The sequence below is a fragment of the Macrosteles quadrilineatus genome, unplaced genomic scaffold (assembly GCF_028750875.1).
Source record: "Macrosteles quadrilineatus isolate MER2022 unplaced genomic scaffold, UCM_ALF_1.0 Scaffold_1__1_contigs__length_201487025, whole genome shotgun sequence".
NCBI lineage: Eukaryota > Metazoa > Arthropoda > Insecta > Hemiptera > Cicadellidae > Macrosteles > Macrosteles quadrilineatus.
Window position 1 is genome coordinate 12,045,758 of NW_026542594.1, and position 16,279 is coordinate 12,062,036.

The 16,279-nt window shown below is 36.1% G+C and overlaps 1 protein-coding gene across 2 annotated transcripts in view; it reads left to right on the forward strand.

The window, feature by feature from the left end:
* The window catches only part of LOC129004092 (MICOS complex subunit Mic60-like), a 121,179-nt gene that overhangs the window by 21,859 nt on the left and 83,041 nt on the right, over positions 1 to 16,279 (forward strand). For both annotated transcript variants that reach the window (XM_054432489.1, XM_054432497.1), the window contains exon 3: positions 13,322 to 13,528. In XM_054432489.1, coding sequence (XP_054288464.1) covers positions 13,322 to 13,528 — 207 coding nt within the window. The remainder of the gene's footprint in view (positions 1 to 13,321; positions 13,529 to 16,279) is intronic.

Genomic DNA, 16,279 nt, shown 5'->3' on the forward strand with positions numbered 1-16,279 from the left:
ATTGGTCATTAAATAACAGATGTTACAATAGACCTTGTTAACAAAAAAAAAAAAGGTGCTAAAAAGGGCCATAGATTCTAGATAGTATAACATGGAATCTTCACTAAACTTAAATATAACAAAGACAACAAGAAAATAAAAGCTAAAATCAATTGAAAAACACAGAACTATATACAGAAACAAAAGTGAGGTACTCAAACAAAGTGTTTGAAAGACTAGGTAACAGTTGACTAGGGACTAAGTAAGAACTAGATTACAATTTTACTATTACAATTGTGTTCTGCTACAATTGCCCCCAATGCTATTCTTATGGGAAATAACATTGAAAAATGCCGACTTTGGTATGCTCATTTGAACCACTTATAAACGTGCTAGAGACTTGAAACTTGGTAGTATTGTAGTATGCGATCTTACATTACCGGTGAAATTCCCAAAAGTACCATTTTCAAATTTCAACCCCCCCAAAAATCCAAAATGGTGGACCTCTGAAAACGAAAAAACACTTTTTTTCAACCGGATGTAGCTCGAAAACGGTAAGAGCTAGAAAAGATTTGAAAGAATCTTAGCGAAAGGAAATTAAATTTTCTACAAAACCCTCTTGGGCGTTTTCCGAAAATCGCACTCCTTCAGCTTAAAAAAACGCCCTACTTTCAAAATTTGGTAATTTTTTTTTAAATTTTTAATGGTTTTCGCCATTTTTTCTTACCTAAATAATTCTTGTTTACAAATTTTGTTAATGCTTTGTATCCTTCTTAGTTTACTTTAAATTTTACTCATTACATGTATTTTCTTAACTTTTCTCCTTGACCTCCAAAACTTAATTTTAATCTGAAAATTTGAAGATTTTTTGCCACTTTTACGAGCCCCATGTTATTCTTATGGAGAATAAGATTGAAATATAATGACTTTGGTATGGTCATATGAATCGTTTAGAAACGTGCTAGAGACTTGGAATTTGGTACTATTGTAGTAAGGGATCATAAGTTTATGGTGGATTTAGCAAAAGTCCCATTTTCAAATTTTAACCACCCTAAAAATCCAAAATGGCGGACCTCTAAAAACGACAAAACACATTTTTTTCAATCGCCTATAGCTCGAAAACGGTAAGAGATAGAAAAGATTTGAAAGGATTTTCATGAACGGGAATCAAATTTTCTACAAACCACTGTTGAGCGTTTTCCGAAAATCGCACTCCTTAACCTTCAAATAACGCCCTACTTTCAAAATTTTGTAAATTTCTTTAAATTTTTACCGGTTTTCGCCATTTTCTCATACTTAAATAATTTGTTTTTGCAAAAATTAAAATTGCTTTGTATTTTCCTTACTTTACTTTAAATTTTACACACTACGTGTTTTTTCGTAACTTTACGCCTACTAACTTTACGTGTGTTATTCTTATGGAGAATAACATTTACCCCATAAAAACCACCATAAATCCCCGTCCCCATGGTCCGTTCATGCTATAGATTTACTCTAGTTTACTTAAGGTTCTATCACCCTATCGTATTTACAACCCCCCCCCCAAATATTAAATCCCCCCAATGTTATTCTTACAGGTGCATAATTCTAAATCACGTTTACCCATTTCTAGACATAGACATAGACATAGACATAGACTTTATTTGCACAAAACATTCCATACATGTCATAACATTTAGAATAGGTGCATTGTCAAAATTAAATCCATACATAAAATATTTAAAATTAAAACTTTTAACTTAAAACTAAACACTTAAAAAAAAAAAAATTCTAAATTGTAGTTCTGTAAAAATCTTCAATTAAGTAAAAAGCCTTGTCAATAAGAAAATTATCTATTGTATCTTTAAATTTGGTTTTGCTTAGTGACTTATAGCATGGCGGAAGCACATTGTACAATCTCAGCCCAGCGTACAATGGAGATTTTTCATATAGGGTCAAACGGTGTCTGGGGAGTCTAAATATATTTTCATTTCGGGTTTCATACCTGTGATTAAAATGTATTGTTTCTGGTAGCTCATTTTTAACTGAATGTATGTAATTTAATAATTCTAGTATATACAACCCCGTTAATGTATGAATTCTTAAATTTTGAAAATGTTTCTTACAAGAACTGCGTGGATGAGAGTTGGTAATAATACGAATAATACGTTTTTGTAACCTGAATAAAGTTTTAATACCAGTAGCTTGACCCCATAAAATTATGCCATATCTTAACACTGACTCCACATAAGCATGATAAACTACTTTAAGTGTCTCAATAGAAACACAGTCCCTTAAATGTATGAATAAAGATGATATCGACCTAATTTTGTTACGTAAATAATTCAAATGTGAATCCCATTTAACTGCGTCATCTACGTAAACCCCTAAGAATTTATGAGCTTCAACTAAATTAAAGGAACAGTTTTCCATATTTTTGTGTCTAGTAGAAAATTTAATAATATTTGTTTTTTCAACATTAAGTTTTAACCCATTTTCTAAAAACCATTGCTCCATGTCCTTAACCACACTTTGCAGAGAAGAAAGACTGGATATCTATAGATCTATAGATTGACTGGATATCTGAAATTTGGCATGATTGTAGATCTTGCGCCCTTTCCGAAAAGTGAAATTTTACAAATATAATTCTCCCACCCCCACGAAATATAGAATCCCCCCCCAATGTTACTCCTACAGGTGCATCGGTCTAAATCAATTTTACCCACTTCTAGATTAGCTAAATATCTGAAATTTGGCTCAATTGTAGGTCTTGCGCCATGGCCCATTTGTATTTACCCCAAACCAAAAAAGGGGGCCTGGGGGCGTCGTATTTTCAACCCCCCCCCCCGCAAAATATTAAATCCTCCCCCCTTAATGTTATTCTTACAGGTGCATAAGTCTAAATCACGTGTACCCATTTCTAGATTAACTGGATATCTGAAATTTGGCATGATTGTTGATCTTGCGCCCTTTTAAAAAAGTGAAATTTTACAAATATAACTCCCCCCCCACGAAAATTAGAAACCCCCCCCCCCCAATGTTATTCCTACAGGTGCATCGGTCTAAATCAATTTTGACCAATTCTAGATTAGCTAAAGATCTGAAATTAGGCTCAATTGCAGGTCTTGCGCCATGGCCCATTTCGTTTTACCCCCAACCAAAAAAGGGGGCCTGGGGGCGGAGCCCCCAGCGAGCCAAAGGCGAGTATTTTAGTATAATATGACTCGAAATTCTGTCAAAAAGACATATATGAATCGGTTTGCTTTATGAAATGAAGTACAGTACTATAGACAAGTATTTTGCCCGCTCTATCTAAAGGCCTAGAAAGAATCGTTCACTGTCAAATCACTGAATTCATCACAGAAAACAACATTTTATCTGACTTATCAATCTGGTTTTAGGACAGCACACAGTACAGAGACAGCACTCCTTCGAGTGACTGAAGACATAAAACTTGCTATGGAGCGTCGACAAGGAATGATTCTAACTCTATTTGATTTTTCTAAAGCATTTGACTGTGTTAATCATGACCTGCTGGTTCAGAAATTACGGGCCATAGGGTTTTCCCATAATTCTCTTAAATGGCTGAGATCTTATCTGTCAGATAGGCAGCAATGTGTGGAGATTGGTGACACGAGATCAGACTGGGTGACTGTTACATGCGGTGTGCCTCAAGGGTCAATCCTTGGGCCTCTGCTCTTCGTACTGTAAGTCAATGACATAAACTTGACCTTGGTCAACTGTAAACACCACATGTACGCTGACGACTTACAAATCTATGACCATTTTACTGCAAACAACGAAAACGACTGTGTCAGAAGGATCAATGAAGATGTCAACCGAATTGTTACTTGGACTGAGAATCATGGACTGAGACTAAATCACGAAAAGACGAAACCGATTGTCATTAGCCATTCTCGACTTCGACCTTCAATTGACTTAGACTCCATAAACCCAATCACAGTTAATGGTAAAGCACTTCCATACTACGTCAAGAATCTTGGTATATCTTTCAACTCTTCACTTACTTGGGACATAGCAGTTACGGACACACGAAAAAAGGTTTTTGCCTCCATACATTCATTGAAAAGATTACAGAATTTTTTACCACAACACACTAAACTACATTTGATCAAATCACTTGTACTACCCCACTTCAGTTACTGCAACTCATTGATCAATGACTTGACTGCGACTCAGGCGGGTATGCTCCAGCGGTCACAGAATTATTGTTTGAGATTTGTCTATGGTCTGCGACGTATGGAGCATATCACGCCATACTACCTTGAGGCACACATCCTGAAATTAAATGATCAAAGATTCATTAAAATTTTGTCATTGGTTTTTTCAATTTTGAAAACAGGCTCCCCAAAATATTTCAAATCCGATTTTAAATTTGTGTCTCAGGGCAGTTCACGAATGTCTCGTTATTCTTCTATCACATTGCGTATACCTCATCATGTGACCACAGCTTATGGCAGGGCTTTTGTTGTTACCGCTTGTCGTCTGTGGAACGGCCTACCCCTACACATTAAGACCCTTGAAAAACGTTCCCAGTTTGTGGCAGCACTGAAAAAGCTCTATTTTGAGAAGATGGTCTCGGCTGGCGTGTCCTAGGGCTACTGTTACCTTGCGCGTTTGCTGATGCGTGTATGCGAGAGTGTGTGAATGTGTTTTTCTATTTGTTAAATTTTTATGTTTTTTTAGATATGTAGGTACTTGAATTGTTAAATATTTTATGTTTAATTAGATTAAGTTATCCCTATGTCACATTATTTATGTTATATTTTTAATGTCAGGTTAAGTGTAAGAAAGGGCCATGTGGCCCTAACTTTGCCTGAAAAAATAAAGGATTTTTCATTTCATTTCATTTTTATTTCAAAAACATCATCCGTTCAAATTCATATAGGTACATATATGTATATTTATATATGTGTCCGTTAGCGCAATAACTCGAGCAAAAATCATCCGATTTTGATGAAATTTGGTACAAACATGTAAACCTACGTTTATTTGAACGAGTTCGCGAACCAGCATGATCGGACTATGGGAACAGGGGTCTATGGGGGGTTTTATGGGGTAAAAATTGGTTTTTCCAATTTTTGACTGTAAAAACTTAAAATTTAGCAATTTCTTTCCATACCAATTAATATAGCTTAAAAAAACAAATAATTAAGTATATTGAAGCGTCATTATGCGCCTAATAGTTACGGAGAAAATTCCAAAAAACTAAATTTAAAATTCCCATGTTATTCTTATGGAGAATAAATAAACTGTTGTAGTTTGCTTGTTTATAAACATATTTTGATCAAATTTGGAAAATGCATTAATTTCATACTTAACTAATAACATTTTACATAAAAATTTTGTTTACCCTCCCTGTTGCAGCAAACTTTCTGTGCCGATTTTTAAATCAAAAGATTTAAAATCCGCGACAGGCAATGGACAAGTCAGTCCAACATGACGTAACGCGGAAGGATACGAACTGGAAGACCGTTGGGAGCCGTGCCATGTGCAAACGTCTCGTCGTCACTCGTGGCTCAGTAATCGCGCAGTCAACATGTGTCGCGTTTTGTCGCTGGTGTAGGACGAATTTATTAATATCTTCATTCGTAGCTCAGAAATTCGCGTTCGGGCGAAAATTGTACGTGCATCAAATGATCGCAATTGTCAAAATTTCGCCGAATTGCATTTGGGGGTGTGTTTTTATTAGTTTTAAGTCGAGACAGTTGAGATGCCGGATTGATTGTTCGCGTTCGTGATGAAAGTTCGTACATACATCATATCGATAGCAAATGTCAGTTTCTAGCGAATCGTGGGTCGTCGTGACGGTATTTTCGATTGAATCATTAAACGCCAGCTCGAAAAAACGAGAATTAATAAGACCTACACCAGAAAAAACCGTGTCGTGAAATTTGGCTTGGTCAGACAAAGTCACAAATCACCACGAGTCAGTTTTTAAATGTTCCGTCCGTGTGAGAGTGTATGTGTATGTGTCGACATGTGTACGTAAGTAAATGTTTTGTGTTATTGTGTTTTAGTATTAAAATAGTATTGCCAATCTGCCATTTTTTTACATGTACAAGTCATTTTTACCATCAAGAAATCATGTCATAGTTGGTCTGAAAATATCATGTTTCACTTGGTCTGCTTAGAGCACATGGTCGCAATTCAGGATGAGAAGTATTTAATTGAATTTATCATGTCATGCAAAGAATTTAAGTTATATTAGAAATTATAGTCAATTGAAAATTATTTACTAAATTAAATTGAAATGGTCTATTAATTTTAAGAGCAATGATTATCTGTGATATATTATTATTTTTTGTGTTTTATGTAAAGGGTCAAATTCTATCGTCAGTATTACTATTCTTAACATTTTGTATTTTCTTGTATTGTAATATTTTTGATCAGAGTATCGCATTTTTTATTAGTGAGAGTTTGATTGTGTAAAGTAAATGGGGGAAACAAAGTGCTCGGTCGAAGGCTAGGGTTGATAAAGGGTCATGAGGATAGACTCCCATTAAATTCATAAAGTGTAAATATTAAATAAAAGTCAATTAATCGACTCAGTAGTCGATTGGCCCCGTTGCATTAATCAACAATGGAGTGATGTAGATCACAAGACTACGTAATGTTCCCTGTTGCATTGAATTGTAAACTGGCCAGTTGATATACGTATGAACATCTTAGGGGAGTCTGGTGGCCTAAAATAAATAAATAAAGTTGTCAAGGCTAGGTCATCCCGAGACTTTGTAGTTTTAAAAATGTGGCAAACCACCAAACTTAACAAACAATCAACTCTTTCTCAAAATATTAACGTTGTGTACAATAGGCAATAGTAGTATTAGTTATGTTCAATTCATGTCACAGCTCAATTTCATTTCATTATACAGCATTTTTTACAAAAATCCATCTTTTCATTCACCTGTGTTTCAGCTAGTATTTTTAGTATCAATCTGGTATAAATTTTAGAGGTAAATGGCTTAACTGAAAGAAGTATACAAAGTATACACAATGAGTGTCGATGATCACATTTTTTAAATATATTTTGACAGTGCAATTTTTATAAGTTCAGTTCATAATATTTAATATCAAGTTAGTGAATTCATGAGTAATCGGCTTAACCAAATCCATATATATAAACATCTTGAAGTCATACCTTTGGTAAATATTTCCTGAACAAACAGTTTCATAGATATTTTCAATCAATATTTCAATATTATTATTTGCAATTTTACAGTTTTACATAGTGTCAATTCACGACACAATCTTTCATCAGAGTAGCACATTTCAATTCATGGAGTGTTCAAATAAACACATCTATTAGTTTTTAAGAAGTGTTAGAATTAAGCTGAAGAAGGTGTGAAGGAGGACAACATATCAGACCTCTCACGGTCCATAAATCGGACTTCTGGGATATTTAATTACAGGGCCCACTTAACATCTTTAATTCCACTGCGCAGCTCTGTGATTGTATGTCCTCAGTAGTACAATTAAAATCAAATTAAATTCATAAAAAACCCCACCAGGGGGGCAACTTTTTGTTACTTTCACACCTGTATGGAATGCCTAAATTGTATTACATAGAGGTGTGAATTAATTTTTATTTGAAGAGATGAAATCAAGAAATTAAGTAAAGAACGTTTTTATTTTTTTTATTTTTCTTTACAAAAAGTGAATTTGACCCTTTACATAAAAACACCAAAATAATAATACATCACAGATAATCATTGCTCTTAAAATTAATAGGCTATTTCAATTCGATTTGATTTAATAAATAACTAGTTGCTCTGCCCGTGCTTCGCTACGGGGTGAGAATGCAGAAAAGAAAAATTCTGTTTTACTTTAAGATACTATGATATACTTTGGGAAACGGAAACAGATACAACACACTTACCACAGGATACACAAACTTATCAGGAAACATATAGGCAAAAGCTCAATCCTGCTTATTGGTTATTTAAATTAAGATCTCTTAATGTATTACAGTACTATCATTTTATATAGTATATAACATTTAAAATATATGCAAAAGTGTGATTCATTGACCACATGGCACCAAAGAAACAATTCTCCTGGTAAACAAATTAAATTAAATAGCAGAACAGCATTTCTGACAACAGCTGTAGTTTAATAACAATGTTTGTTTCCCATGTTAATCTTAAGGAGAAATACGAAACTTTAAAGGGCCACCAGGCCTCACTCTCTAATTATTTCCCTAAAAAGAAAGTTTCCTGCACAACTTCACGTTACGCCCTTTCCAATGACACCAAAAACATGTCAATCGGTTCAGTAGTTTTGGAGGAGTAATTGTCACAAAAAACCTGCTTGCGTATTAAATAAGTATAGATTTTCATTGAATAGAATATCTAATGCAACCTTAGCTCTTTGTGTAACATGACAAATTTAATAAAAGCACTTTTCTGAATTTTCCGACCATGTGCTCTAAGCAGACCAAGTGAAACATGATATTTTCAGACCAACTATGACATGATTTCTGAATGGTAAAAATGACTTGTACATGTGGAAAAATGGCAGATTGGCAAGACTATTTTAATACTAAAACACAAATAACACAAAACATTTACTTACGTACACTTGTCGACACATACACATACACTCTCACACGGACGGAACATTTAAAAACTGACTCGTGGTGATTTGTGACTTTGTCTGACCGAGCGAAATTTCACGACACGGTTTTTTCTGGTGTAGGACTTATTAATTCTTGTTTTTTCGAGCTGGCGTTTAATGATTCAATTGAAAATACCGTCACGACGACCCACGATTCGCTAGAAACTGACATTTGCTATCGATGTGATGCATGTACGAACTTTCATCACGAACGCGAACAATCAATCCGGCATCTCAACTGTCTCGACTTAAAACTAATAAAAACACACCCCCAAATGCAATTCGGCGAAATTTTGACAATTGCGATCATTTGATGCACGTACAATTTTCGCCCGAACGCGAATTTCCGAGCTACGAATGAAGATATTAATAAGTTCGTCCTACACCAGCGACAAAACGCGACTTCACATGTTGACTGCGCGATTACTGAGCCACGAGTGACGACGAGACGTTTGCACACGGCACGGCTCCCAACGGTCTTCCAGTTCGTACCCTTCCGCGTTACGTCATGTTGGACTGACTTGTCCATTGCCTGTCGCGGATTTTAAATCTTTTGATTTCAAAATCGGCACAGAAATCTCCCCTGCCAAAAAAAATTGGCCCGAGCGACCTTCAGGTCCGCACGAAGGCCTTTTCCATACCGGGACAATTTCGACCCGGCGCGACGATGCTTGACGTGGCAACAGACGCTTCATTCACACGACACATTTTTTTTGTTCATTTTTCCATTGATTTACATTTAATACATTTAACACGAAACAATTTTAGACCTAAACATTTGAAATTTGAATAACAAAAATAGAAAATCTGAAACTTTAACAATAATAAACATTTTGCTTTGAGGTCGGTATTTGAGAAATTAAAAATTGTTGTCAACTGACACCTTGTATCATAAACCAGACTGCATCAATCCATCAACAATTTGAATGGTGAAAACGCGCACGTAATTCACACTTTGGGAATCCCAGCATTCAGCGTCGAGTAGATGTCAACAGTCAGTTCATTGACGTGGTGCAGTGGAGTGTCAGCTGTTGCCGATGGAGTGGGCGGGGGCGGGGGACATTGTTGTGGACGGCCCGCTGTCTGCCTGTCTGTACGGGTAGGTTCTACTCTCGCCCCACCACAGCTGGAACGTGAGCTCTGTTCGTCATCCTTCATGTCGCTCACAGTGGTTACATAATATGACTCAGATGATTCATTGTTTCTCAAAATATGTAATTATGAAAATGTGTAAAACAATTGACCTCATTTTGACTCTATTTGCTCAAAATTGGAAACTATTGCCCATGTAAATATAAATATAAATAATCTCTGTACGAATATGACACAAATAAATAAACAAGTAAACAAACACAGAAATATCAATGTGGATCAATGTGGATAATTGCCTTAGAGATAATAACTGATACCCTTATCAATGCCAACCTGCCATGGTAGTAATGCCAATCTGCTTCCTTGTTACCAGACCTCTCAAATTAGTGCTATCACTTTTTGTAAAGAAAAAAAAAAATAAAAACGTTCTTTACTTAATTACTTGATTTCATCTCTTCAAATAAAAATTAATTCACACCTCTATGTAATACAATTTAGGTATTCCATACAGGTGTGAATGTAACAAAAAGTTGCCCCCCTGGTGGGGTTTTTTATGAATTTAATTTGAATTTAATTGAACTACTGAGGACATACAATCACAGAGCTGCGCAGTGGAATTAAAGATGTTAAGTGGGCCCTGTAATTAAATATCCCAGAAGTCCGATTTATGGACCGTGAGAGGTCTGATATATTGTCCTCCTTCACACCTTCTTCAGCTTAATTCTAACACTTCTTAAAACTAATAGATGTGTTTATTTGAACACTCCATGAATTGAAATGTGCTACTCTGATGAAAGATTGTGACGTGAATTGACACTCTGTAAAACTGTAAAATTGCAAATAATAATATTGAAATATTGATTGAAAATATCTATGAAACTGTTTGTTCAGGAAATATTTACCAAAGGTATGACTTCAAGATGTTTATATATATGGATTCGGTTAAGCCGATTACTCATGAATTCACCAACTTGATATTAAATATTATGAACTGAACTTATACAAATTACACTGTCAAAATATATTTACAAAATGTGATCATCAACACTCATTGCGTATACTTTGTATACTTCTTTCAGTTAAGCCATTTACCTCTTAAATTTATACCAGATTGATACTTATAATACTAGCTGAAACACAGGTGAATAAAAAGATGAGTTTTTGTAAAAATGCTGTATAATGAGTTGAAAATATGAACTGTGATACAAATAAAGTTATAAACAATGTAATAACCTTTTGTGCACAATTTGTGTTTTGAAAGAGAGAGTGAGAGAGTTGATTGTAAGTTATGTTTGGTGGTTTGCCACATTTTAAAACTACAAAGTCTCGGGATGACCTAGCCTTGACAACTTTATTTATTTATTTTAGACCACCAGACTCTCCAAAGATGTTCATATGTATATCAACTGGCCAGTTTACAATTCAATGCAACAGGGAACATTACGTAGTCTTGTGATCTACATCACTCCATTGTTGATTAATGCAACGGGGCCAATCGACTACTGAGTCGATTAATTGACGACTTTTATTTAATATTTACACTTTATGAATTTAATGGGAGTCTATCCTCATGACCCTTTATCAACCCTAGCCTTCGACCGAGCACTTTGTCTCCCCCATTTACGTTACACAATCAAACTCTCACTAATAAAAATGCGATACTCTGATCAAAAATATTACAATACAAGAAAATACAAAATGTTAAGAATAGTAATACTGACGATAGAATTTGACCCTTTACATAAAAACACCAAAATAATAATATATCACAGATAATCATTGCTCTTAAAATTAATAGGCTATTTCAATTCGATTTGATTTAATAAATAATTTTCATTGAATAGAATATGTAATGCAACCTTAGCTCTTTGTGTAACATGACAAATTTAATAAAAACACTTTTCTGAATTTTCCGACCATGTGCTCTAAGCAGACCAAGTGAAACATGATATTTTCAGACCAACTATGACATGATTTCATGAAAAGTTTGCTGGAGTCATCCCCATCAAACTTTTGGCGGTGGAGAGAAAGGCAATTTACCGGCGCCGTGGGGAGGACGAGGCATGAACAGAGGAACGCACCCGCACCTACCAGCTGTGGCAGGAGGGCTGGGAACAGGAGACGCGGGGACTCTGGACCAGGCGACTGATACAGCAAGTCCAACCTTGGGTTGATCGGCGGTAGGGAGAGGTGGACTTCTACCTCACCCAATTTCTGACGGGACACAGCTTTTTCCGGTCGTACCTGTTCAGGATGGGCAAAGCCGTGTCACCCGACTGCATATACTGCCCAGGCATTCTCGATGACGTGGAACATACATTTTTCCACTGCCAGCGCTGGGAAAGGCCCCGCCTGGAGGCTCAACAATTAATAGGACTGCTGTCGGTGGACACGGTCATACCGATTATGACGGAGGGTGAGGACAATTGGACCTGTGTGTCACATTATATCCAGGGTATTCTCCGCGCCAAGAAGATCGACCTTGACCGGGATGCGGTTGTAGGTCATTAAGAATCGAAATGCCAGAAACGGTGCGAGCCCTGAGGGCTTAGGTCACATGTTGGCCTGACTTGAAGTAATGTGACAAACAATTCCAGGTCTGTGTCCAACAGAGTAGAGGGGGTTTTTTAGTGAGTAGTCTGACAATTTTCAGGAGTCTCACACTACAGGCTGGCTACCTGTGTGCGTAAAAGCATTTTCCCTCCTCTCCCTAAAAAAAAAAAAAAAAAAAGACATGATTTCTGGATGGTAAAAATGACTTGTACATGTGAAAAAATGGCAGATTGGCAAGACTATTTTAATACTAAAACACAATAACACAAAACATTTACTTACGTACACATGTCGACACATACACTACGTACTCGTTAAACTGATGCTATTTAAATAGGGAATAAATGTGATATTTTTAAGGAGATATTTAGTGTAAATCCAATCAGGCAAATGGAAATTCGCTTAGTCTGCAGGTTTGCTGCGGCGGGGGTATTTATATATATTTATGTAAGTGTCCGTTAGCGCGATAACTCAAGCAAAAATGATCCGATTTTGATGATATTTGGTACACGTTACAAACGTTACGAGTTCGCAAACCAGCATGATCCAAACATGGGAACATGATTGTTTATGGGGGATTTTATGGGGTTAACATAGGTTTTTCCCATTTTGACCCTAAAAACATAAAATGTCACAATTAATTTCTTTCCAAACTATTTTGTAGAGCTTAGTAAAAGAAATAATTTTGTATATTCCCATGTTATTCTTATGGAGAATAAGTAAACTTTTGTAGTTTGCTTGTTTATGGGTATACTTTAATCAAATTTGTCAATTTTGTTTATTTCATACTAGCAATCAACGTTTCAATTAAAAAACACAACTCAATACCTTGCCTGTAGCAGCAAACCTAAGTACTCATTAAAATTAACTTAACGTTATTTAAATAGAAAATAAATCTGACAATTTTAAGGGAATATTTTAGTAAAAATCCAGTCAGGAAAATGGAAATTTGCTTAGTCTGCACGTTTGTTGCGGCAGGGGTATTTATAATGTCAATGTTTTTAGGTTTTGTGCTCTAAAGACATGTCAACTGTATTTTTTTGTGTAACAAGTAGGATAATGTAAGTTGTTGGTTTTACAGGTTACGGAAGCTTTTCTACTCTACTATAGGATTAACCCTCATTGGTGTTGGAGGAGCTGTGGTTTATGCTAAAAATGATCCTAAATTTAGGAAAGTTCTAGATTCATATGTTCCTGGATCAGATAAGGTAATTCGCATTTTATATCAGGAAGAAGGAAGTCTTAACCTTGGAGGTTTATCCGACCAACTCAGTACAATCCAAGATAAGTAAGTAAATTAATTATATTGAATTTTAGTCTCCTGAACTCATTTAAATACTAAGATATGGTGTAAATACCTGCATTAATGTGATCAAATGTGTTGCTAAATTGTAACTGGTTTTTTTTTTACTCACATCGGGCCAGTACAGATGTCTTCTTGCTTTATTCTAAGGTCGTCAATTCATATGTAAATAAATAAATAGAACCAGTACTCGAACATAACAATGAACATTTAGGTTTAAAAACGAAGGGTAATACTGCAACGGCACAGGACACAACGTGATCGGGTGGAAGTTATATCTAGACTGCCGGTTAGGATCAGCGTGGCCAGCGATGACGTCGTGCCTGGATTTCCCGATCAGCTGATAGCATCATTCACAACTGTCCAACTGTCCCTCGCTCTAGTATCTTGATTGCAGTGTCGTAAATGTTATTTGATTGGAACGCGAGGGACAGTTGTGAATGAAGCTGCGACCCATCTTTTCCGCACTGGATTTTTTTTTAAATATGTGCTCGGTCGCAAATGTTTGACTTAGGATAGCCTACAATGGCTGGGTAAATTTCCAGGGTATGTGATAAGGGAACCACGAGGCCAAAAGCCGGGTCTAACCGGTATAGGGCTGGCTCATACACGGGCATTGTGAACCAGTCAAAGAAGTCACCAAGCAATATTCACCACCAGGCCTATTCCGCCGATCCTCCACTCTCCTAGGGGGTCGTTGTTGACTACTCAAGTCAGGCTTAGTCCTAACTATCCAATAGTTAGGCCCAGAGTGCCTAAAACAATGTGAGTGCCACAACCACTTGCTGATAAAAACCACAACGCCTGTTATCACCAAGAGGGGTCTATTCAGCCACTAAAATAAAATCAATACACAACTCTAATGCCCAAGCTAACCATCAAACAGTTCACTCCATATACAACAACTAGCTGGCCCGACAGACGTCGTCATGTCCTAATGTGGTTTTATGACAAATGCCCGTTCATTTTCAAGATGAGCACGTTCACATTGCTCAATCACGTCCTGGTTGAAGTTTGTTTGCTACGCTTACTCACCTGTAGGTTGGAGCTCGTTCGCTGCGCTCATTGCCTTCAGTTTAGCTCGTTTGCTACGCTAACTTGCCTCCAGGTTGAAGTTCGTTCGCTACGCTCACTCACCTTTTGGTTGCAAGTTAGCTGTTGTCATAAATTAAAAATATATAATAGTGCTGCACCCTGTTGGTAAACCTTGTAACTTTAATGCTATTGAACATCATAGAACAGAACCAACTTGTTTAATTGAAACAGCTGTTAAGATTCATTAATTCCATTTCTCATAAGGTTAACATGGGAAACTCCAGAGCCACTGGGGCGGAGCCCTTTTAAGAATTTCGAAACGGGAAATAGTTTACGTCCGATTTGCATACCTACAGAATTTACACACCAAATTTCATAACGATCGGTGAAGTCGTTCCGGAGGAGTTTGCAGACAAACACTGTGACACGAGAATTTTATATATTAGATATATACAAACTTCCTCTTTTATAAATATAGATACCAAATAATAATCAACGTATACTATTATAGTCAGAGTGACCAAACACCTAGTAGCTGGTCTCATAAATACCAAGTCAAAAGGCAAAACTAAATGCTAATGCTAGTTACACTATTATTAAATTAATGAGCTACTTAGTAGCAGTGAAATAAATGTAATATCTTCCAAACACGAACTAAATTTATCCGATAGCTGGTACTACAATATCCAAGCTACCAAGATAACACGTTGGATCAACAAACAAGCTGTTTGGGTTAAATTAAAATCATAAAATATAGTTAACCCATGAAACACTACTACTATCAAGGTGATATTAATTAGCTGGGCTTCTTATCAGTAGGCTAACAAATTGTGGCATACTTTGATGCACACTTTGGTGATCTGATCATGTGATTTATGTTCCTGATCAAATCGTTCATGTTGGAAACGATAACTGGACACATTATTTAAAACAGAGGAGACAGTTTACCGCAATTCACAGGCCCTTGTTTGATTAATTAAACCATCTATAACACAGAAATATCTTAATCGTTCAACATATGGAATATTAATATATAAGTCAACTGGACACAATATGAATTAACATTTTGAATGAATGATGAATAATAAATGACGGTATAAATGAGTTAGGGAATTTGACTACAGTTGAGTTTCTATAAGACGAATTTCAAGGGATACGGGAAAAATTCGTACTATAGAGGTATTCTTAATAAAGACGGTCGTTTTATCAAAGTTTAATGCTGCTGTTATTCTTCTTATAGAGGTTTCTCCAAACAATGACTGAGGAAGGAGGAGGGATGGGTGAGGGTTTCATGTTGAGACAAGCTTCTGTTTGTTTTGAAAACTACGTACTATGGAGGTTAAGATTATGATAAATTCGTCTTATAGAGGTCACGTTCGTCTTGTAGAGGTTTTGTCCTAAGAATATTCGTTGTATAGAGGTTAATCAGTCCTAGCCCATGTCACAAACAAATTTGTCTTATGGAGGTTTTTAACTTAATTACTACGTTGTATAGAGGTGTTTTTAGCATTGACCTATATGAAAGTGTCAAGGGGATAAAAAAATAACTCGTCTTATCGAGGAATTTGTTTTATCGAGGTTCGTACAAACGAGGTTCATCTGTACATGATCTGAAATTACATATTAATTAATTATTACTATCCTACGACACAATACCTCAAGGGAGGTCGCCTCCCCCATTTCCCACCAATTTAGAGACCC